The following is a 25013-nucleotide window of genomic DNA, read 5'->3' as shown; positions in this document are numbered from 1 at the left end:
CTTCGATCAGTGTTTCTTAATTTTTGTCTCTCAAGACCTTCAGCACTTTTAAAAATGATGGAGGAGCCTAAAAGAGCTTTTGTTTATACAAGTTATACTTAATATTTACTGTATTAAAAATAAAAAATAATGCATTTGCTGCTGCTACCACTTTTCATGATTATTTGATAGAACCGTTATTTTTCAAGAGAGGCAAATATTGATTTTCTGGAGCGGGGGCCACCACTCTTTAGCTTTTCTCAACTAAAGTGACCTTTAATCTTCTAAATAGTAGTAGTGCTTTCCTTGAATGAGACCTGCTTAAAGTTGGGTGCAAGTGTGAAAACAATTTCAATAGACCTTCCACACTGAGCATTTTAAACTTAAGATCCCAATGATAACGCTGGCATGACTGGTGTCAAGGTTCCAGATAACCTCCAAACTAAGTCAGAGTCCAAGTCAAAGTACTCCTCAAAGTTCCAAAGTTCTATTGCTGGAGCCATCCTGGCACCTACACTGGGAAACCTGAATCTGAGTTTCCCACCCAGTTGAAAGTTCACATCCCTTGTCCTTCACCCACAAAGCTGTCACATTGCCCACTCAGAATATGCCAGCGTGACCAGTCCTCCTTCTGCTTCCGCTCAGGTGGGTAGGCATAAGATGTCCTTGGACCACTCGAAAGAATGCTTTGTGGCTGCATCTGTTCTCTCATGAAAATCACCCCTCCCAAGTTCCCATAAACATCAGGCCTTCTATAGATAGTGTGGCAAGCTGTTATCACCAACTTCCGCACCGGCTGGACAGCTGCATTAATCTACACAAGATCATGTGGGTTTTGCCAGCACATCATCTTCGATGAAAGCCTTTCTTTCTTTCTTTCTTTCTTTCTTTCTTTCTTTCTTTCTTTCTTTCTTTCTTTCTTTCTCTTTCTTTTTCCTCTCTCTCTTTCTCTCTTTATTTATTGAGCACACATTACATAAAGTGAAACTGATCCCCCTCCTCCCATCAGCAATGAAATAGAAACATAGAAACATAGAAGTCTGACGGCAGAAAAAGACCTCATGGTCCATCTAGTCTGCCCTTATACTATTTCCTGTATTTTATCTTAGGATGGATATATGTTCATCCCAGGCATGTTTAAATTCAGTTACTGTGGATTTATCAGCCATGCCTGCTGGAAGTTTGTTCCAAGCATCTACTACTCTTTTAGTAAAATAATATTTTCTCATGTTGCTTTTGATCTTTCCCCCAACTAACTTCAGATTGTGTCCCCTTGTTCTTGTGTTCACTTTCCTATTAAAAACACTTCCCTCCTGGACCTTATTTAACCCTTTAACATATTTAAATGTTTCGATCATGTCCCCCCTTTCCCTTCTGTCCTCCAGAGTCCAGACTATACAGATTGAGTTCATTAAGTCTTTGGGGGGGGGGGGGGAGCAATAGCATTTAGACTTAGATACCGCTTTACAGCCTTCTCTAAGCGCTTTACAGAGTCAACCCATTGCCCCCAACAATCTAAGTCCTCCTTCGCCGATCATGAGGCTTTCCCATGGCATTCCAGATGCAACTGGAGTGACGACGCCCTCTCCGCGCCCAGGTGGCACTCGGCAGGCGAATCGACTGGCTAATATGCCGACAGGCCTCGGCGTTTTTTAGGAATGCGGAGCCAACGCAGCCATAAAGGGACGCTGGCTTTGCGCTCCCCGCCGGCCCCACTGAGGGCCGGCTTGTTTAGAACGCGGAGGGTCCAGGACTCCGGAATTCTAGAACCGAGCGCGTTCCGGCGACGGGAGCGCCAAAACTCGGGGTCACGCCGGGACAAGCTCGGAGCCCGAATTTAGCGGAGGCGTCTCCTGGCAGAAGAGGGTCGGCTGGGGTAGGCGGGCGGCGGCGGGCCCCGCGGCTTGACAGCGCCGCGGAGAGGCTCCTCCTCCTCCTCCACCTCCTCCTCCATCCGCTTCCCAGAGCGCAGCATGGCGGTCAAGGTGACTCCCCTTTCTCCTTCTCTCTGCTTGTTGCTTTAAGGAGCCGGTTGGCACGAGCGGCTCCTTCCCGCCGGCGGGCAAGGTTGTTCGGGGCCAACCCGCGCCTTGCGGGGAAGGGGGGGACAGCCCCCCGCAGTGTAGCCTCGACACCTCCCCACACCCGCTCTTGGGCCCCTCGCAGCCGGAACGGGAGTACTGTAGTTTTAGCTTAGAGGGACGGCGGCGGAAAACCGGACATTAAAAAAAAAGTGACCTCAGAGAAGGACGACTGTGGGAGGGGGGGTCGAAGAATAGTCCCTCCGTTGGAGCCGAGGGAAAGGGGCAGCTTATAGGCAGCAGCCTTCCTCAACCGGTGTCTTCCGGGGGGATTTTGGTCAGAGTAGGACCGTCCCTGAGGCTGGGAGTTGAAAGTCTGGCGTGTAATATGGAGAGTCCTAAGTTGGGGAAGGTTATCGTAGAGGTCTGGTGGAGGGCACGTTGGAGAAGCATGAACTCCAGATGGCTTGGCTTGGCTGCTTTGCCCTCAACCTGGTTTCTCAATGCATCTTAAACTACACGTTTCTTGCAGCCTGGTTTTAGTAACTATGGATAACAGTATAATGTGCTATTCCTGGTTACTTAGTGGCAACTGTTGGTGTAATGATCAAATCTACCCATGCATTCAATCGAAGGTGAAATATTTCCTGGATTCCCTGAGAGTTTTGGCCCCCTTGGGTTTTTTTATAGTTGTTGTTGTTATTATTATTATTATTATTATTATTATTATTATTATTATTATTATTAATTGGATTTGTATGCCACCCCTCTTCGCAGACTCGGGATTGCTTAAAGTAGGCAAAGCTGGCTCTTCTATGACATGTGGACTTCAACTCCCAGAATTCCTGAGCTAGCCTGATTGGCTTAGGAATTCTGGGAGTTGAAGTCCACAAGTCATAGAAGAACCAACTTTGCCTACTCCTGGCTTAAAGGATTGGGGTTCATTGAGCTCAGGATCCAGTCTCCCTGACTGTAAGAGATTCTCTTAGCATAATTCGAGGAGGAGTCTTTAAAAGCTGCCTCTGGACCATACACCTGAGTTTGAATCCTGGTTTCTTCTTGCACACAGCACATTCTTCCCAGCCTCAGATTTGTGGGCATGACGGAGTAGTTTTCTAATCTGATTTAATGACCGGTGGAATGTTGAGGTGTGGATTATTTGGGGGGGAAAGTTGACAACTATGTTTAATGTGGTCTTTCATCACATTAAAGTAAAAGCTTTGTGCTGATGAAGCAAGTTAGGTTTGGATAATCTGTAAGGGAAGCAACTCTGATTTTCACAGTCTGCATGCATGCTAGCTGTGTTGCATTTCCTGGATGTGGACAATCATCTCACTTTCTAATTTATTATATAATTTAATTTAAATTTGTATTTATTTTTTTAAAATTTATTAAAATTAATTTAGATTTAATTTAATTTAATATAGAAGAAGGTGAGCGTTCAACTTAGAATATCTACCCCTGTTCTCCCCACTCCCCAATCCTACTCTATGGTTGGATTGGTTTTTTGGAGGGATAAGGGGTCTCCAGCTTTGGCAACTTTAAGCCTAGTGGACTTCAACTCCCAGAATTCCCCAGCTGCTGGCTTGCAAATTCTGAGAATTGAGGTCCGCCAGGCTTAAAATTGCCATGGTTGGAGGCCCCTGGCCTGGATCATTTTTGGCCAATGTAGCTGGGAATTCTGGGACTTGTAGTTTGACATATCTTGGAAGACACCCATTTGATAAAGCAATGACATGTAAGTGATTCTGAAGAGGAGGGGGATTCTGAATTTTTTTTTTAATAGAATTGAAATGGTCACTAATATATAACAATCATGGATATTTTGATGTTTTCCCCAAAGTTTGTAAGTGGGCAGTGCAAAAAGACAGTTGACGTCCATCTAGAAAAATATCCATGTGCGTAATAAAATAGGATTCTCTCACACATGCTATATTGCAGAGGTTATATGATCTTGCTTCTTGGAACAGGAATGAGATTAATTTACTTGAGGAAATCTGCTTGTACTTTCTGGCACCTACAAGGTCATGTTTGAGTTGTACTCTGTTATCTTTGCCTGAGAACGTAGCTGTCTTCTGTTTAAAACTTTTTATTAATTTCACACGATAATTTATTATAGCCCAGTCTTACTTTGTTCATAAAATTTTATATTGCAGGCCAGATGTTACTGTCAATTTTTTCTTGGTTTTTCATGGTTCAGTTTTATTTTTATTTTTTCCACAAAAAGTCATTTCAAGAGGGAAAGATGGAATAGTAATGCAACAAAGTTGGACTGATAGCATCAAGAAGTCTACCAAGAAGCATCCTGTTAATTTTGTTACTTTTCTTTGTTACACGGTCTGTTCTTGGCAATTCATCCCAAGTTTGACAATTATATGAGCACCTTATTTGCTTTTTAAGTGTGTAAATATTGTAAACATTTTATCATTTAGATAAGAGACTCGCTACCTTTATCAAAGAGTACAATGAGAGGGTTTCCCTCCTTGGTTATTGAATAACTTGACCAATGGACTATTATTTCCCCCCCCAATATTGTCTTTATAGGTTCAGACAACCAAAAGAGCAGATCCAAATGAACTGCGTAACATATTTTTGCAGGTGAGTAATTTTTTCTGAGAGAGCTGTGATAGTTCTGGATAAAATGACAGAGACTTCTAGTAGTCCTTAAACGTTTAAAAGTTTCTTTTAGAGTATAATCTGTTTCATCAGATGCAGAGAATGTTTGATGTCTGCAGGCCTCTACATTTTTACCTTTTGTTAGATGCTGTTTTCTGGTGGCATGCCAGAAAATTAGTGAATATATTTCTACAAAGGATAATGCAGAAAGAGCTTTAATTAGGTATTTTGCTCAATTTGATAGTGGCAGTATCAATTAGACACCATTGGGATTAACTTCTTTTGGGAGCATCCAACAAGAATATTTGTCTGCCTTTCCTGTCTAGACAGGACTGAGACAAAATGATCAAGACAGTTGTTTCTAGAGCATTGTGGGACTGCAGACATATGTCTCTTCTCTATCCCTGATCTGCAGTGGTAAAGTAAATACAGGGTCTACGTTTTAACTAAGTCAGATGGAGAGCACCACAGAATTAACATTACATGTTTTCCTTTTATACTTGACTCATCTTGTCTTGCATTCATATCTTAGGTGTGAAATTTCAAATCCATTTTCTTTCTTGTCTTTTGCATCTAACCAAAAATGTCCCCATTTATCTTTTTCTCTGTTTTCAAAGTCCACATGTTTACCCATATCTTTTTCTGGAATGTACCCCTTATTTGTGGATAATCTTTTCTCAGTGATTTTCTGTTTTATTTCAGTTTACGTTTTTTTTGTTTTCTGGGTGCTTCAGTGCTACCAGTGTTTTCATATTCCAGTCCTTCAAAAACAGCATGAAACCAACTTGTAGTTATTTTCAAGGCTGTTACATTTCACTATGTAAAAATATGGAGAATAAATTATGAGAAAAGCAACTGAGAAGCAGTGGAAAATGAGAGTTTCTTACAATAGGGGACAGCCTTTAGAACTATAGCGTATCAAGAGAAAAAACTAGATTATTGATTTATTGATATTTCAATGGAGCTACTAATAAATAACTTCAGCTTCCAGGCTTTATCAATAATGTAATATGATTAACTCTAGAGCTGATTCCAATAAAGTTTTATTTATTTTTCTTCCACATTCCACATATAACTTCATATACCTTCAATATATCTTAATATACTGGAGTGCTACAGGAGGATGATCAAAAGTAAATCTGACTGACTGAGGGTAAAATTACAGTATTTCTTAAAATTGCATTGGAGCAATAAGACTGGCAAAATGTAGCTATTTTTGTACGGTTGCTGCATCCAGAAGTCCTGTTTAGCATAACCCAGGGGTAGGCAAAGTTGGTTCTTCTATGACATGTGTACTTCAACTCTCAGAATTCCTGAGCTAGCATGATTGGCTCAAGAATTCTGAGAGTTGAAGTCCACAAGTCATAGAAGAGCCAACTTTGCCTATCCCTGGCATAACCCATTACAATTAATAGATTCAAGTATCATCCAAATGCTGTTGATACCAGCTGTTCCTTGATCCACAGCTTACAGCTTACATTAGAGAACAATCTTTCAGCTATGGTGAGGGAGGCGTTTGCCCAGGTTCGCATGGTGCACCAGTTGTGGCCCTACCTGGACCGGGATTCACTGCTCACAGTCATTCATGCCCTCATCACCTCGAGGCTCGACTACTGTAACGCTCTCTACATGGGGCTACCTTTGAAGACTGTTCGGAAACTTCAGATCGTGCAAAATGCAGCTGCGAGAGCAATCATGGGCTTCCCTAGGTATGCCCATGTTACACCAACACTCCGCAGTCTGCATTGGTTGCCGATCAGTTTCCAGTCACAATTCAAAGTGTTGGTTATGACCTATAAAGCCCTTCATGGCATCGGACCAGAATATCTCCGAGACCGCTTTCTGCGGCACGAATCCCAGCAACCGGTTAGGTCCCACAGAGTTGGCTTTCTCCGGGTCCTGTCGACTAAACAATGTTGTCTGGCGGGACCCAGGGGAAGAGCCTTCTCTGTGGCTGCCCCGACCCTCTAGAACCAGCTCCCCCCCGGAGATTAGAATTGCCCCCACCCTCCTTGCCTTTCGTAAACTCCTTAAAACCCACCTATGCCATCAGGTATGAGGGAATTGAGACATCTCCATGGTATGCTTGTGTCCTTTGTTTTTAAAATAATGGGTTTTTAGATATTTTTAAATATTAGATTTGTTCTTTGTACTGTACATTGTTTTATTATTGTTGTGAGCTGCCCCGAGTCTGCGGAGAGGGGCGGAATACAAATCAAATCAAATCAACTCAACTCAAATCAAATCAAATCAAATCAAATCAAATCAAATCAAATCAAATCAAATCAAATCAAATCAAATCAAATCAAATCAAATCAAATCAAATCAAATCAAATCAATGAATGTTCATCTTCACCCTAAGCCAGCCAAGTAATGCTGTTATTTCTTGAGGTCTGGAGGCTGTTGGGGTCTGGATAGGAATGGCTTTGAGTTGTGAGGTCCTTAAGTTTTGGGGGGTTTCCCCTTTAGAGTAGAAAGGCTTGTATTCCCTTAGAACAGTGTTTCCCAACCTTGGCAACTTGAAGATATCTGGACTTCAACTCCCAGAATTCCCCAGCCAGCGAATGTTGGCTGGGGAATTCTGGGAGTTGAAGTCCAGATATCTTCAAGTTGCCAAATTGGGAAACACTGCCTTAGAACACCAATGGCAAAACTTTTTTGCCCCGAGTGCCAAAAGAATATGCGGGTGCGTGATAGTGTGTGCATGCGTGCCCATACCCATAATGCAATGCCCTCCCACTGCACATGTGCACAACCCTGCATTGCCCCCCCCACATGTATACAACCCTGCACACTGCCCCCCCCGCACTTGCGCACAGGCCTCACTGAAGCCTCCACACTTCCAATTTTGCCATGATGACTGACCCAGATTGAATCCCACAACATTGTCCTGAGGCACCTTCATTCGTGAGTGTTATAGTCAGGTCAGCAGAGAGCTCAGTAGTTACTTTTCAGATAGAGTTCTCTGCAACTTTCCAGTGAATGTGTGAGTTATGGGTTCAAAAAAGGTTCTGGACTTACCATACATCAGCTTTCTCCCAAGTGCAACTGCCTACCAGTTACGTTGGATGATAGCTCCTACTGGTATGAATGGGGTGGTAAGTGTTGCAGTCTATAAGGTAATCTGTTTCAGGAAGGCTACTGTATTTCTCCCACCCCACCCCACATTTTTCTGAATACTTTTAAATACAACATCCGGGGTGGCGCAGCAGGTAAAGTGCTGTACTGCAGGCCACTAAAGCTGACTGTAGATCTGCAGGTTAGCGGTTCAAATCTCATCACTGGCTCAAGGTTGACTCAGCTTTCCATCCTTCCGAGGTGGGTAAAATGAGGACCCAGATTGTGGGGGCAATATGCTGGCTCTGTTAAAAAGGGCTTTTGCTAACATGTTGTAAGCCGCCCTGAGTCTAAGGAGAAGGGCGGCATAAAAATCAAATAATAAATAAATAAAATAAATCCATTCAAGGTAGCTAAGAGCCCTTGTCATTCCTGATTTGCCACCAGGTTATTGTGGCAAATCAGCAGTGCATTTCAAATATGCCTTTGATTCATTATTGTTTAGTAAGTTGCACGTCCTGTCTTTCAAGTACAATACTGACAACTGTGGAAAGTGAACTAAGATATTATTTGGACGGAGTACACAAGCACACAGAGAGCTTTTCAATTGAAGCATGAATGTTAAGTCTCTGGTATGCATCCTTAAGCTTATTTTCATTTGGGCCTTGTCATGATTTCCAACATTCTCTTGAAGACTTTGATTTGAATCTCTAGTAAGAGATTATTTGTCCCTTCTCTAAAAGCCTGCTACGTGGATGGGAGAGAGAAAAAAAAACTTACTTCTAGCTTCCGATTCCTCCCTTCCCGTATTATGCAGTTTTGTCTTCTGAGCTTTTGTGGGCGCCAGGATGAGTCACCTCTGGTCCTGGTTACTGACCCAGACTGGATCCTGACTAACACTCATCAGAAATTATTATTATTATTATTATTATTATTATTATTATTATTATTATTATTAATTGGATTTGTATGCTGCCCCTCTCCGTTGAGTCGGGGTGGCTAACAACAGTGATAAAAACAGCATGTAACAATCCAATACTAAAACAACTAAAAAAAACTTATTATAAAACCAAACATACACGCAAACATACCATGCATAAATTGTAAGGCCTAGGGGGAAGGAATATCTCAGTTCCCCCATGCCTGACGGCAGAGGTGGGTTTTAAGGAGTTTACGAAAGGCGAGGAGGGTGGGGGCAATTCTAATCTCTGGGGGGAGCTGGTTCCAGAGGGCCAGGGCTGCCACAGAGAAGGCTCTTCCCCTGGGCCCCGCCAAGCGACATTGTTTAGTTGACAGGACTCGGAGAAGGCCCACAAACTGGTCACTGGGATTTGTGCGGAGAAGGCGGTCCCGGAGATAATCTGGTCCGGTGCCATGAAGGGCTTTATAGGTCATAACCAACACTTTGAATTGTGACCAGAAACTGATCGGCAACCAATGCAGACTGCGGAGTGTTGGTGTAACATGGGCATATTTGGGAAAGCCCATGATTGCTCTCGCAGCTGCATTCTGCATGATCTGAAGTTTCCAAACACTTTTCAAAGGTAGCCCCATGTAGAGAGAAATTCCCAATATATCTGGAGCAAAGCATTTGTTTTTTTTGTTTTTTTTATATTTTATTTAACCTGATCTAATTTCTAATTAGAAGAAATATTGTCATCAATTGAAAAATAAATTCCCTTACCAGTTTCTGTGAATATTCCCTCCCACTTCATCTGCAGTCACAAATTCTGCATATTTTCATTCCATATTTAAAGGCAGAGTTTGTGACTGCAGGAGAAGTGGGAGGGAATATTCACAGAAACATGACAAACACCATACAGGTAGTCCTTGAATTACAACAGTTCATTTAGTGACCGAAGTTATAACAGCACTGAAAAAAGTGACATGATAATTTTTTCAAACTTATATGACCCATGGTCATGTGATTTATATCCAGATGCTTGACAGCTGACTCACATTTATGACAGTATGCATCAGCTTTCTCCCAATGCCTATTAGTTATGTTGGGGTCATGTAACCACCTTTTCCAACCTTTTGGGAAGCAAAGTAAATGGGGAAACCAGATTCACATAACAACCATGTTACTAATTTAACAACTGCAGCATTTCAGTTAACAAATATGAAGTCGCAAAATGGGGCAAAATTCACTTCACAAATTTTTCACTTTAGCAACATAAATTTGGGGCTTAGTTTTGATCGCAAGTTGTACTGTACAATGGTACTGTTTTACACAGATTTGCTTCCTTTAACCCTGGTGTGCTGCTCAACAACACACCCTAATCTTCTGTTCCCGGGTCTATATGACCCGGACCGCAAATTGTTCATTTTAGGTACTTATATTTGGTCTTTTTGAAAGCTTTTTTCACTTGGAAATAAGTTTGAACATTTCTGCACACGATGAAATGAAAATTGAAATGAAAAAATTAATGCTTATTGGTTTATTTTGCTGATAAAATGCGCCCCCCATTTTTGTGAATTTGTTTTCAATTTATAGATAGTTTTGCTTGCAAAATGCATTCTATTTTACTAAAGATGGTGTGGGATTGGTAGCTTGAACATTTCTGAACACAATGATATGAAAATTAAACTGAACAAATTGATGCTTATTTGTTTATTTTGCACATAAAAGTCTCCCCCCCACTGTTTTCAATTACAGTATTTCAATTTATATAAAAATTATGCTGTTAATTTCAAAATTACATACTTGTTTTTAGTAAAATGGATTTCTTTCATAAAATTAGTTGTCTGGCTATCATGTGCTTGCTTTTCAAAAGGATATTCCAAATATTTCAAGCCAAATATATATAAAAAGTGAAAATAATGGCACACAGCAAGGCCGAGTGGGGGTGGCCCTTTTGTGACCAAAATAAACAAATAAGCATCATTTTTTCCAGTTCAATTTTCATATCATTGTGTGCAGAAATGTTCAGACTACTTTCCAAGTGAAAAAGGTTTTCAAATGGACCAAACATAAGCACTTCAAATGAAGAATTTTCGGTCCGGGTCAGGGTGACCCGGGAACAGAACTCTAGGGATGGGGTTTTTTTCAGCAAGAAAGAAGCCCCCCACCCCCCAAAAAAAGTTCTTATAGAGAGAACCCCTGAAATGATGCAAAATAATGAAATTTCGAGTTTCAGATATGTAGGGAAATTTTTTTACAGGGTCTCAAAATTTGATTTCGGGTCTCACAGACCCGAACAGCACAGCAGGGTTGCATTTTTGAGAACAAATGTAAGTCCAGAGGGCTTTGCTATATACTTAGCTTGCCTAGAAATGGAACGAGATTCATCTAAAAAAGAAAATGAAACCATTAGAGAAACTTGAAGTGGACAAAATGAAAGTGCTTGCCTGCTTTGATTGACCTGTTACATGGCTATGCTACCTTTCTCCTGGAACCTCTCTGGTCTGGCCTATTGCAATCAAATCTATTTTCTGCCTCCCCAATAAAGACATGTTTTTCCTGGAGAGTTCCCAAATGTTAACATTGTGTAAAACACAATGGACATATGCGTGTGACATCTGTGGATTGCATGCAGAGCTGCAGGACTTTAGTACAGTTGGTATGCCAGTGGTATTTGCATGTGTATATTTTCGAATGTAACATACAACTTTCTAAACGGTTCCGTTATCCATCCACAGCTTTTGTGATTTGTAGTAGGCTATATTTAATCCAAATGCTTTGTGATTTGGGCCTCAGCAGCAGAATAAACAGTGTAAAAAAATTACTTGGTTTATTTTCTTGGTTTATGTGACTTGCTCTGTATAGTTTGGATTACTTGACATGCTGTTTACATGGATTTTCAACCCCAGAACATAAATATCCTTAGTTATATTCATTTGTCTAGGCACTTCAAGATTTACATTTTCTAGCCTAGTTTGATGAGGAATTATTATTTCAACTTTTAGAGACTGCTTAAGAAAATGTGAACATTTGTGTTGGTTTCTGTTCATGCCAACATTATTTAGAATGATGATGTCAGTTTCTTTCAGATATCCACATATAGCAACAATATCTGAAAGAGAGCAACATTTGTTAATCCAACTGGAATCTGTAGTCTTTGATTTACTCAGATTTACTCTTTATCATCCTCCTGCAGTACTCTAGAGCAGGGGTCTCCAATCTTGGTAACCCTAACCCTAACACACTCAAAACTGTAGAAATGGTGGTAGACTTTAAGAGAAACCCTTGCACCCTTCCACCTATCACAATACTAGACAACACAGTATCAACAGTAGAGACCTTCAAATTCCTAGGTTCTATCATATCTCAAGACTTAAAATGGTCACCTAACATCAAAAACATCATCAAAAAAGCACAACAAAGAATGTTCTTTCTGCGCCAGCTCAGGAAGCTCAAACTTGCCCAAGGAGCTGCTGATTCAGTTCTACAGAGGAATCATTGAGTCTGTCATCTGCACCTCTATAACTGTCTGGTTTGGTGCTGCAACCCAACAGGACCGACACAGACTTCAGAGGATAATCAGAATTGCAGAAAAAACAATTGCTGCCAATCTGCCTTCCATTGAGGACCTGTATACTGCACGAGTCAAAAAGAGGGCGGGTAAAATATTTTACTGACCCCTCGCATCCTGGACACAAATTGTTTCAACTCCTACCCTCAAAACGTCGCTACAGAGTACTGCACACCAAGACAACTAGACACAAGAACAGTTTTTTCCCGAACGCCATCACTCTACTAAACAAATAATTCCCTCAAAACTGTCAGACTTTCTACTAAATCTGCACTTCTATTCTACTAGTTTTTCTCATCATTCCTATCACCCATTTCCTCCCATGTTGACTGTATGACTGTAACTTGTTGCGTATATCCTAAGATTTTTATTAATATTGCTTCTTCATTGCTTATTTGACCCCTATGACAATCATTAAGTGTTGTATCACATGATTCTTGACAAATGTATATTTTATTTTATGTACGTTGAGAGCATATGCACCAAGACAAATTCCTTGTGTGTCCAATCACACTTGGCCAATAAAAATTCTATTCTATTCTATTCTATTAAGTTTGGAGGACTTCAACACCCAGAATTCCCTAGCAAGCTGGCTGGGGAATTCTGGGAGTTAAAGTCCACCGGGCTTAAAGTTGCCAAGGTTGGAGATCCTAGCTCTAGACCTCTCTCCTATCACTTCTTTGGCTGGAGTAGTAAAAGAGAAAGCTTGCTTTCTGATCGTGGAGCATTGATATTTACCTAATAATTTTTAAAAGAGAGATTTCAAGAAGAGAGATTAAAGTTATGCAAAAACAGTTTGCATAACCCTAATGACAGCACTATGATATTAACATTTCCGTTTGCAACAAAGATGTTTAGGGGACTAGAGGCTAAAACATATAAAGAATGGTTGCTGGAACTGGGCATATCTAGTTTAATGAAAAGAAGGACTAGGCTAGGGGGTGACATAGCAGAGCTCCAATATTTATTTATTTATTTATTTATTAGATTTGTATGCCGCCCCTCCGTAGACTCGGGGCAGCTCACAACACAATAAAACAGTTCATGACAAATCTAATAATTTACAATTTAAAATATTTAAAAAACCCCATTTTTAAGCAGACATACCTATAAACATACCATACATAAATTGGGGGAGATATCTCAGTTCCCCCAAGCCTGACGACAAAGGTGGGTTTTAAGGAGTTTACGAAAGGCAAGGAGGATAGGGGCAGTTATAATCTCTGGGGGGAGCTGGTTCCAGAGAATCGGGGCCACCACAGAGAAGGCTCTTCCCCTGGGGCCCGCCAACCAACATTGTTTAGTTGACGGGACCCGGAGAAGGCCCACTCTGTGGGACCTAATAGGTCACTGGGATTCGTGCAGCAGAAGGCGGTCTCGGAGATATTCTGGTCCGATGCCATGAAGGGCTTTGTAGGTCATAACACTTTGAATTGTGACCGGAAATTGATCGGCAACCAATGCAGACTGTGGAGTGTTGGTGTGACATAGGCATACCTGGGGAGGGCCATGATTGCTCTCACAGCTGCATTCTGCATGATCTGATATCTCAGGGGCTGCCACAAAGAAGAGGGAGTTGAGCTATTCTCCAAAGCAACTGAGGGTAGAATAAGAAGCAATGGGTGGAAACTAAACAGGGAGAGAAGTAACTTAGAACTAAGGAAAAAATTTCTGATAGTTAGAACAATTAATCAGTGGAACAGCTTGCCTCCAGAAGTTGTGAATGTTCCAATATTGCAAGTTTTTAAGAAGAGATTGGACAACCAGTCTGAAATTATATAGGACTTCCTGCCTGAGCAGGGGTTGGACTAGAAGACCTCCAGGACTTCATTCCAACCTATTCCATTCCATTCCATGGTGTGTTGCTACCAGTTTGCCCCAGATTGGGCAAACTGGTAGCGATGGTGCGAGGCTCCACTCACCCACCCAGACAGCATCAAAAATGCTCTGCACATGTGCAAAAGGTTCTGTTCATGTGTAGAAGTGTTGAATGCGTGTGAAGTGTGTGTACACCCATGTGCTCCCGTTCCCAAACTGGTAACAAAGGTAAATGAAATCCGCTATTGATTCCATTCCATTCTATTTGCTGAAAAAGTATACAATAATTCTATTTGCTTTTGTCTTTAGTATGCCACTGTTGAACAAAGTGGAGAACGTTACATGACACCTGAAGATTTTGTGCGACGATACTTGGGAATATATACTGAACCTCATTATAATCCTAAAACAGTGGATTTATTGGCAGGAGTAGCAGATCAGACAAAAGATGGGTGAGCAATCTACCACTTAATTGTAATCTTTGATAGAGAATGATGTCATTTTAAATTTGTTGGTTTTTTTTAAATACAGTGGTACCTCGGTACTTGACCACAATTCGTTCCAGAAGTGTGGTCGAGAACTGATTTGGTCGAGTACTGAATTTATTTATCCCATAGGAAATAATGGAAATGGATTTAATTGGTTCCCAGCCTCTGTTAACTCGCTGGGAACCAATTAAATCTATTTTCTTTATTTCCAATGGGATAAATAAATTCGGTACTCCAAGCTGCAGGAAGGGTGGGGGCTGCTACAATCCCAGCAGCTTCAGGGGGCTGAGGAGTTCTATAATTCCTCCAAGCTGCAGGAAGGGTGGGGGCTGCTACAATCCCAGCAGCTTTGGGGGGCTGAGGAGTTCTATAATTCCTCCAAGCTGCAGGAAGAGTGGGGGCTGCTGCAATCCCGGCAGCTTCGGGGGGCTCCTTTCTTCATTGCTTCCTCTTATTACCTGTAAGCAGCTGCAAAAACTTTCTCCTTCCCGGTGGCTCCTTCCCTTCGAGGAGCAACAGCGCTGGGAACATCACGTAATGAAGGGAAGCTGCTGGAACGGCGGCAACTGCTGAGATGGCTCCGGCGGCTTCCCTTCATCACGTGACGTTCCCGGCGCTGTTGCTACTCGAAGGGAAGGAGCCACCGGGAAGGAGAAAGTTTTTGCAGCTGCTTACAGGTAATAAGAGGAAGCAATGAAGAAAGGAGCCCCCCGAAGCTGCCAGGATTGTAGCAGCCCCCACCCTTCCTGCAGCTTGGAGCTCTTAGAGAGCTCCTCAGCCCCCTGAAGCTGCTGAGATTGTAGGAGCCCTCAGCGGTAACATTTCAGATAATGAACAAAATTTTCTCTGGCTGTTCAGTATCCGAATTTTTGTTCAGATACCGAAGCAAATTTTTGCCGTACGGGAACCAAAGCATTCGAGTACCGAGGTACCACTGTAATATGTTTTATTTTTCTCCACATTCAACCATCAACTTTATACACCTCCAATACAACTTAATATGCATATATCATTTTTCAAGTACAATAAACTAGATCACATTCCAATTTTGCTTTATACTATTTCATCTGTATCCATCTTTCTTCTCTCCACTTCCCTCTTTCTATCTCAGGTGGCTGTTCCACCTCTACTACCTACTTTCTTACTCCTTCTACTACCATTCCCTTCTTCCTCCTTCTTTCTCCTACTCTTCCTCTACTCTCTCCCTTTTCTCTCCTTCTTTCCTACTTCCGATCCACCCTCAAAATCCTTCCCTAAGTGGATAATTCTCTTACAATTACATGACAGACTAAAATTCTTCTCTAGATCTTACCCTTTATAATCACCTCTCTTATTTCTAAATCTCCTATCTATTATATTTAAATCTTAACTTTTGATATATGCATTTTAACTTGTATTACCTCCTTTTACCTCGTTTTGTCTCCTGGGTCTACCCCCAAGCAATTCAATTTTTGTTCCAGATTAGTTGCTATAGCTAGATTTTACAAACTAATTGTTATTTCTTGTGCTGCTTAGTTTTAGGCTTTATTACTTCCTCTCCTTCTTTAATATCTTAGCTCATCTTTTGCTTTTTTCCCCAACCATTTCTAAACACCCAATAAAAAAATCAAAATGTAACTATAAATTTATCCTGTGGTCTCGTATTAACAATAATATTATTCTCTTGTATCTTATGTGCATCAATATCATCGTAGTTCTTACACTGTGGTTTACTCACATTTATATTCAGATCCTGTATCATGTATGTGAACACATTAACTATACAACTTGTGTTTACAATTACTGTATATTATAAATTTCCTTAATAGAAATACATTTATCTGCTGTAAAATATGAGATTGAATAAACAATACCTTTTTAACATTCAATAATCATATTATTTGTCTAATCCAAGTTTATGCATCCTAAATCCAACCACATATCTTTTTATTCCATAGTATTCATCTGTATTTTAATCAGTTCTATCAACAAAATATTTTCATTGAAAAAACTTCTTTGCCAGACTATTAAATGACCACTTCAATAGCAAAGTTCCGAATCCTCAAGGGTTAGGCATCAGTTCAATTTTACTTCTTTTTTTTCAATTTCTCTATGGTCCTCTCTTAAACAGATAGCTGCATTTTTAAAGGTTCCTGTCCTTTTGATCCCCTTTAATTTTTTTAAACAATTTGTTTTGGGCTTCTATCGGTGAACAAAAGCACTCACCATCTTCTCTTTACTACCTTCTTCTCACTCTCCAGCATGCTCTTTCTTCTCAGGTGAATCAATCTTCAACAATCTTCAACAATCAATCCATCCGTTTGTGGCCGCCGCAGCTAGGATGACAATGTTGTACTGTATTCTGTCGCCTCAGCCCGAGAGGGCTTTGTCGGCTCCCTGTGTGGTTTGCCATTCTCCCAGCTTGCCGGCAGGTGCCTCTCTTTCCCCCACCCCTATAGAGTGGTTCTGGATTGGTTCTGATTGAGCCAGACTTCCTAGTGGTGGGGATATTGGAGTTCCCTAGCGGAGCGCGGGGAGCACCTGTCTCGCTGCGGCATTTGGCCACACCAATGAATGATGACATTTTAAATTGCAATCCAAAAGTAGGAACCATGTGAAGGTTATTGCATGTTACAGCAGCTTCCCTTGGTTTAAGAAACTATTATTTAGTTTTCAAAACAATCTTTTCAGTTATAATGGTTAAGGGATTGAATTGGGACTGGAGAGACCCAAGCCCCAGACCAGGCGTGTCCAACCTTTTGACTTGCCCAGGCTGTATTGAGTGAAGAGGAATTGTCTTGAGCTACATATAACATATATATTCTGCTCAAAAATAAAGGGAACACTTAAATAACAGAATATAACTCCAAGTAAATCAAACTTCTGTGAAATCAAACTGTCCACTTAAGAAGCAACACTGATTGACAATCAATTTCATTTTGTTGTCAGCACATTCAACTTTGTACAGAACAAAGTATACAATGAGAATATTTCATTCATTCAGATCTAGGATGTGTTATTTTTTTTGAGCAGTGTAGTATAGTGGCTTTTGATAAAAATCACACGTTACAATCTTATGCGGCCACATTGCTAGCTAACCAGGGCTACATGCAATGCAGGGGTCATGAGCTGCCCATGCCTGTTCTAGATCAACCTCAGCCACAGAAGTTCCCTGGGTGACTTCATGCTAGTTTTTCTTCCTTAGACCAGCTTGTCTTACAGAATTGTAGGAAAATATGGGAAAAGAGAGGTGTGTGCTTGAAAAGCCAGGTACCAATCTAATAAATGGACAATTTAAAAATTGAAGATTAAGCCATTAGGTGCTATGGTCTAAATTATGGGTGCAGGTAGCATATTTGGATCTTTCATGTGAGAAACCATACTGTGCTTGTTGTTTCATATATGAATATAGGAAAACAAATAGACTAAATAACAGCATGATATAGAGGTCTCTAAGGTAGGAATCAACTACCCAGTGTTGGGACAATATATTATCTTTAAACAGTGCCCCTGAGTTAAATTAAAGTGAATTAAAATTATTCTTTTTTAAAAATGCCCAAATCTTGATAAACTTAGAGTACTGGAATATTAAAACTTCTTATTGGATTTTGGTATTCCTTTACAAGCCTCGGGGTGACATTATTAAAACCTTGCATATTTTAGTGATCCCATACCATTTCTGGGCATTAAAAAGATAGGATAATTTGACAAGCTGAGCTTCTGGAGTCTGAATCACAGATGTTATTATACATGGTAAGAAAACTATTTGTAGAATCAGAGTTAATGCTTCTTTTAAGTATTTTTTTTACCAACAATATTTTTATTTTTAAATTGCTTATGGAAACTAATTTACAGATTATCCATTCTGTTCAGACGTAACCTTTTAACCCCAGCAGTTTTAGAGCAGCTCAGCGGGCGTCCTTTTCTCATTTTGCTTTCTTTGGATCTCCAATTCTATTTTCAAGAAGGGCAGATGTTTCTGGACAATATTCAGGAATTAAACACAGTGGGGCGCAAAGGCCACTAATGCCATTGGAGGACTGTGATAGAAAGGCAATTAAAGGTTACGTACAAAATTAAATGTAGCCCTTTTTGTGGGTGGCTGCCAGAATAAATATCTAATCTTCATTTTTGTAAAATTAAAAGCCTCTTAAATTCCTTAGGGTTATTTGGTGAGCACATATGACCTTTGCTGCTACTCTTAAAATATTCTTTCTTTTATTGTGTTGTTCATTTAAACATAAGTAGCTATAAGTTGCCAAGGAAATGTGTTGAATTAATTTCTATCCATACCAGAAATCATGCTTTATATCATTGCAATAAAAGGACTTTTCTTCTTAGATCTCAAATTCGATCGCCTTTCTGGGGCTGTGAATGTTGCTGTATTTTTGAGAGGCTGGAAGTTGCATTTTTTATTAGCATATTGGTAGTTACATCTCCAAAATAGTCATTGGCAAAAGAACAGAAACTAAGCTTGATATGATCTGATTTAAATTTAATATGAACAATTATGCATTTATTCATTTTGACTATTACATTTTGGGGACAACTTTTAGAAGTCCCTGAAGGCTGTATGTGAGTGGGACTTTGGGTTGTCTCTAGGAATGCAGGTTGGGAACTTCTGTTTTTTTTGTCACTTGTTTTATTTATTTGTCTTTGGCTGTATTGCAAACTAAAAGAGGAACCCTGCCTTCTATAGGCTAGTAAAGTTCTCTGAACACCTTTACTTCCATGTTCTCCTTCCTGTTCTTTGCTTTATATAGCAAGTGGAGTGGCTGAGATGTGTGATAGGCCAATTTGTAAGGGAATAAAACTGCTAAATTCAATAAAAGGATTATGTTTATTATGCAGATTAAGATTAAGGAGCTAATTCAGCATTGAAGGCAATTGAAGAAAAGAAAAGAAAGAACAATGAATCCTGGAGGCCTTAGTATCTAAATTCCCAGGACAAATATGCACCCAGACAAACACAAAATTCAGAACAAAATAATGGAGGACTAACTCCAGCTCAGATCATAACATAAATTTTAAAAGGATGCTAATTTATATCTAGCTCTATGTTTTAAAGTAAATTGTCACTGTTTTAATGGTTTTCTAGCCTTTTTCCAGGTTGGGATGTGTTCCTCGTCTGTAAGAATCTGATGGAAGGAAGATCAAAGCCAAAGTGGAATTTATTTATTCGACTTCTATGATGCCCAATCCTGAAGGACTCAGGACAATTTGTCTTGTCCCTTTTAAAAAGTATACCAGCATAACATTTCTGTTAAATACTTAAATAGAATTGTTAAATTGCCCCATAGTGATTTGGCCGTGACAAATTGTCCCATTTCTCTTCTTAGTTATTTGCTTACAGTTTGAATTTCCTAGGATTCGCTACATTTTGCCCAGCATCTAGATTTTATAAGATTTGATTGTTTCATAACTGAACCTCTTGAAATATTTTCTACCCCATCTTTGCATCACCTTCCGCTCTAAAATTTGTGTTTTTGGATTCACAGGTTAATTTCCTTCCAAGAGTTCTTGGCATTTGAGTCAGTTTTATGCACACCAGATGCAATGTTCATTGTTGCTTTCCAGTTGTTTGACAAGAGTGGCAATGGTGAAGTGACCTTTGGTAAGAACTTATCTAGGGCTAAGTATTATTTATGCCATAGGAAAGGATAATATTTTGAGTTTTTATTTCAGAAATTGCAGGACAAATTGCATATTTCTTTGTAGATTTGAATGCTGGACCTATGTAATAAGTATTAGAGTTTATTGCAAAAATCAAAACCAGAAGCACACACAGAAGACTGATTCAGTTGGATTCATAAACTTCTTTATAAACATAGTAACAGATTAATTTATGATACCAGTAGCAGAGTTCTTCTTGAAGCAGTTACAGACACCAGAGAACAGTTAGTTTCATTTCAGCAGAGTTCAGAGTGGATGAGAGAGCAGAGTGGACTGAGCCATGCCCAGCCTTAAGCTTACGTTTTAGTTTTGATTCTCTGCATAGATTCAGAAGTGATTAGCTCCCATTGGCTGACTTAGTTGCTAGGCCTGTTCCTTGACTGACCTTGTTACCATTGGCTCTCCCAGTTCATGAATATCTTAACAATAATTCATTCTTAAAATGCTACATAATTGTCTAACTGCAGAGCATGAACATTTCTAAAATAACTGGTGCAAAGGTTATCTTTGGGCCAATTTAACTTCAAGCAATTAGATTTCCCTGAGTTTCTAGAATAACATTTGAAAGCTTTGTTATCAATTCATTTTTTGCCAAAACGTCAGCTGTTTGATATGAGATGTTATTTAATGCCCCTGCTCGGTAAATGCCCTAGAAATATATTCCCCCAGTTCTCCATTTTCATGACATCAGTCATAGTACTGATCTGTCTAAAGAAATAAAAATGTATCTTTTTTGCTTCTTTAAATTGGAAGAAAGGAAAGAAACAGGCTTAAACACAAAGCAAGAAATAAGAGTGACCAGCATTTTCAAAACTCTGAAAAGTTAACATGTCAAGTTTCCCTCTGGATATTTTGCTAGTATGGAGTTTCTTGTTTCTGTTTTGTTTGCGTTTTACACTTGTTCTCTTACGTATTCATTAATACCAAAATCAGCCCTCAGATGACTTTGCTCCTGGCTAGTATTTTATGATGGTAGACATATAATGTTAATGGCTTTTATAGGCCTATGATATAATTAAATTAATGGCATTATCTAATGTTTTCTATTAAAGGTACCACACTTTATGCTTGAGGATGTAAGTCACTTATTTTCTGTATTAATAGTCCCCTTTGAACATATTATATGTGTGTAAAAAGAACCAGTCCCATTTACCCTGTTCTATTGGCATAACACAGCTGGGAATTGCCAGGAATGGGAGGTCTAGCTGTGTGTCTCCCTTTCCAGTTCTTTTTGCATACAATGCAACTTAATCATGTTGTAAACATCAAACTAAATGCCTATGCCTATAGAACAAAAATTGTGTTCACACGCTAGTACTAAATAGATTGATTTGTTCACATGCTTGCTTTCCTAATTAAGTATGCCAAATAGAAAGAAAATAATTTAACAATGTATTTGATATGCTTTCTACTGATTTTTCCTGAAATTGTTGCTGTCTGCACAAGTTTCAGATTTCCCCTTACTGAAGAGTTGCATTCTAATTAGTTGCTCTATTACAACAAAGCAAACGGTATCAAACTTTTCAATGGGTTAAATGTACAGTTCCTAGAATCACAGGATTGGATTTAGGAATTGTTGTCTCACCACATTAGAAGGCCGTGTGGTTAGACGTCTGGGCGGTACATCTAAGAAAATGTTTCTCAGCATTGGCAACTTGAAGATGTGTCGACTCCCATTAACAGAATTCCTCAACCCACATGGAGGTTGAAGTCCATACACCTTCAAGTTGCTAACCTTGAGAAACTCTGATGTAAGATACAGAAGCAGTATATAGTAGTTTTGGAATCACCATAGTAAAATAATTCCTCCCCTCCCAGGAATGGAAATTTCTGTAAAATAGAGAAGTCTGACATTAAAAGAGAATAAGAGATGTGTAATATGATTCATTAAATATTAGAAACTATTAAAATGCCAGGCATCCCTTAAACTTCTATTGCATTTTTACTACTCTTGGTAACTTTGCAGAAAACACTGTAGTTTGAGTTGGCTTCAAAACTGATTCACTTTGATTGAAAGCGTTGTCTGTTCTCTAAAACGCTGGAATAATGAAGCAAATGCCATTCAGAATTTTGCAGTATTATTTGCGGCTGCCAGGATGAAAAGGCAACTTTGCTGGAGATAATTAGTTGGGAAAGTATTCAGGGGTACTTCTATATTATATATAATTCTTACCTTTATTGTTTGAAGACAATGTAGTGGCAGAAACATTGTTGAGTATGTGTATGCAGTATGTGTTCCTTTTCTAAGTAGGCTCTCAGAAGTTTTAGTTTTAAATATATATTTGGGGATGGTCTGCTTCAATCGAGTAAACATGGTTTGTGGATTAAAAATAATCCGGCCAGGCTGATGAAGAATTTGAGATATTTCCCTCCTATTTGTTTGCCAATTCATGATGTGACCTATAAAAACAATGGCAGGTTTCTTCTCATTCAGCTGTTTTTTTTCCTGATGCAGGATTATAGTTGTAGTACATCTTACATTCCAATTTTTTTCTTTTTTTTTCATCACTGAAGGAAATACAAGTTGACTCAAGCCCCAGTGTACTGTTTGGAAATGTAGAGTATCATATGATAACATGAAATTATAATTTCAATTATAACTTATAAAGTATTAAGAAAAAGTTCTGAGGAAGTTGGAGGTAAAATTGCAAAGAACAAGAAGTATTTCTGAGCTAGCAAAAAGCAGAAAAGTTGTTTGTCAGTATAGTATTCAACATACCCCTGGAAATCTCTTTTAGTACATTCCTGATTCCCTGCTTCTCCCCAATTTTTTGGTTTTATGATTGATTGAATCACATTTTATTCCTGGGCAAGCAAAAAGCTTCTGTATTTTTGCCCAAAAAGGACCCAGCTGCATCCTGCCAACACTCATCAGGCTTAATTTCAGCATATAGTTACATTTATACTGTGTGTATTTTGATACAGTATATTTTTCAAATTGAATAAAATTGGATAGAACAAAGCAACTGCACATAGCATTATCTATCAACAGGGTATGGTGAAGTACTGTATATTGGATAAAAGGGCTCCTATAGTTCTCAACATTTTCACTGTGATTTCCATTCCGATCCTGTTGTCATCATGATTCTGTGGCTTTTGTGGCCATTTTCAACAAATTCCCTTGGGAGCATAAATAGGTCGCTGTGACTTTAGGCAAAAATTTCAGACATTTGGAATCATGAGTTGGTTTGGGCAGGTCATTCAGAGATTGAATCAACTTGCGGATTAATCTTTCAAACAGTTATGTCTCAGAAGATCTTAAAGTTTTATGAAAGCCAATGTATACAATGACTCCAGCTTCATTGGAGGACTCCAGGCTTTAATATTTTGAAAGAGGGAGAAAACGCCTTAAAGTGTAAGGTTTACAAGACCAGGTTGAGGTTTCTGTACTGTCACTTGCGTAGTTTTAGGGTCAGTTCCTTACATGAAGGGGTATCTTCATAGTATCACTGAAACATTAAGTGATAATAGAATAGAATAGAATAGAATTTTATTGGCCAAGTGTGATTGGACACACAAGGAATTTGTCTTGAGCACATGACATTAATGACAGCTTAATGTGAAATTAGTATGGAAGTATACCAGAAATATAATAGTTTCTAGCTCCTATACATCCTCCTGCAACACAAAACAACTGTAGGTAGGCCATTCTCCCTTTATTTATAGATACAAACATTCCTAACCCCAAATCCATGCCTAGCAAGATGCTTTCCTAGGCAACTTCGAGAAAATATCTTGGGTCAGATGTAATAAAGATTTCACCTGAAGAGTGAGATCTCAACCTACTTTACAGGGCTGAAAATTCATGTTGTTTAGCAAATATTTATTTATTAAATTTATGTGCCACCCATCACACTGCCCAAGGCAAAATAGGCCCAATAATGGGATATTTTCAATATTACTATAGTTTGATTCTTTATATAACACTCTGTCACTATCAGTTTTTTCAGAGCAATCATCTGAAATAGTTAATGTATTTTTCATGCTGTTAATGACACAATTTGCTGTATGTTTCTTATACGTATACATAATAGTGGCATTTGCACAAGCGTGAATATGATAATCAACTCTCAATCACAGCACGCAGAGCCTGCAAAATATTGTGATATACAGAAATATGGGTGTTCATTGCTTTTCAATAAGGTCTTAATTTGACAGGTTGGAAAATCAAGAAACACAACACTGATTTTATATCAGCATGCAAAGCACCAGGTATTTCTAATGAACAAAATAAATTGCTCCTTAATTAAAGTTGAACAAGGAAAAATCATGGTTCTCACGGATCTGCATAATATAAACACAGAAGTGGAATTTGGAAATAATCTATATAAAGTTTGTTTTTCTGCTGCAAAAGTAAATAGCTTTCTAACCTATATATGTTTTTTTTTTAAACCCTCTGAACAGCTCTTGAAAAGTAATTTCATTTTCTGTTAAAGTAAAGTAGGGCTGACGTTTTATTTTCTAACATTTTTCTTCTTTTTAAAGAAAATGTAAAGGAAATATTTGGACAGACCATTATTCATCAACACATCCCTTTTAACTGGGATTGTGAATTCATTCGATTGCACTTTGGACATAATAGAAAGAAACATCTGACATACTCAGAATTCACTCAGTTTTTGCAGGTCAGTTACTTTTTATTTATTTTTCGCTATAACATAATGTATGTCTGTTGAGCACAAGATCATGTTTGCAAAATAGTAATAAATTGCATTGCTACTTCAATTTTCAGTATTTTACATTTTAATCCAAATAGAAAAATGGTTGTTAATAATCTTGCTATTCTTACAACATGACAACAAATGATGAGCTGTATATGTGAAGCTTTCTTCTGTTAGTTTTAATGGGGTGGGGTTTTTTTAAGAATGCAAGGATGTAGCTATCAAGGAAAAGACAGAATTAGTGGG

At 39.1% G+C, this 25013-nt stretch overlaps 1 protein-coding gene across 1 annotated transcript in view; it reads left to right on the top strand.

The window, feature by feature from the left end:
* Positions 1-1592: 1592 nt before the first annotated feature.
* The window catches only part of SLC25A12 (solute carrier family 25 member 12), a 62952-nt gene continuing 39531 nt past the window's right edge, over positions 1593-25013 (top strand). Inside the window, exons 1-5 of the mRNA XM_070731755.1 lie at positions 1593-1964; positions 4545-4598; positions 14276-14418; positions 19932-20047; positions 24592-24731. Coding sequence (XP_070587856.1) covers positions 1953-1964; positions 4545-4598; positions 14276-14418; positions 19932-20047; positions 24592-24731 — 465 coding nt within the window. The 5' untranslated portion in view covers positions 1593-1952. The remainder of the gene's footprint in view (positions 1965-4544; positions 4599-14275; positions 14419-19931; positions 20048-24591; positions 24732-25013) is intronic.

Source organism: Erythrolamprus reginae, chromosome 1, assembly GCF_031021105.1.
Source record: "Erythrolamprus reginae isolate rEryReg1 chromosome 1, rEryReg1.hap1, whole genome shotgun sequence".
Taxonomy (NCBI): Eukaryota; Metazoa; Chordata; class Lepidosauria; order Squamata; family Dipsadidae; genus Erythrolamprus; species Erythrolamprus reginae.
The sequence above is the reverse complement of the archived record's forward strand: the minus strand, read 5'-3'. Positions and strand labels throughout refer to the sequence as shown.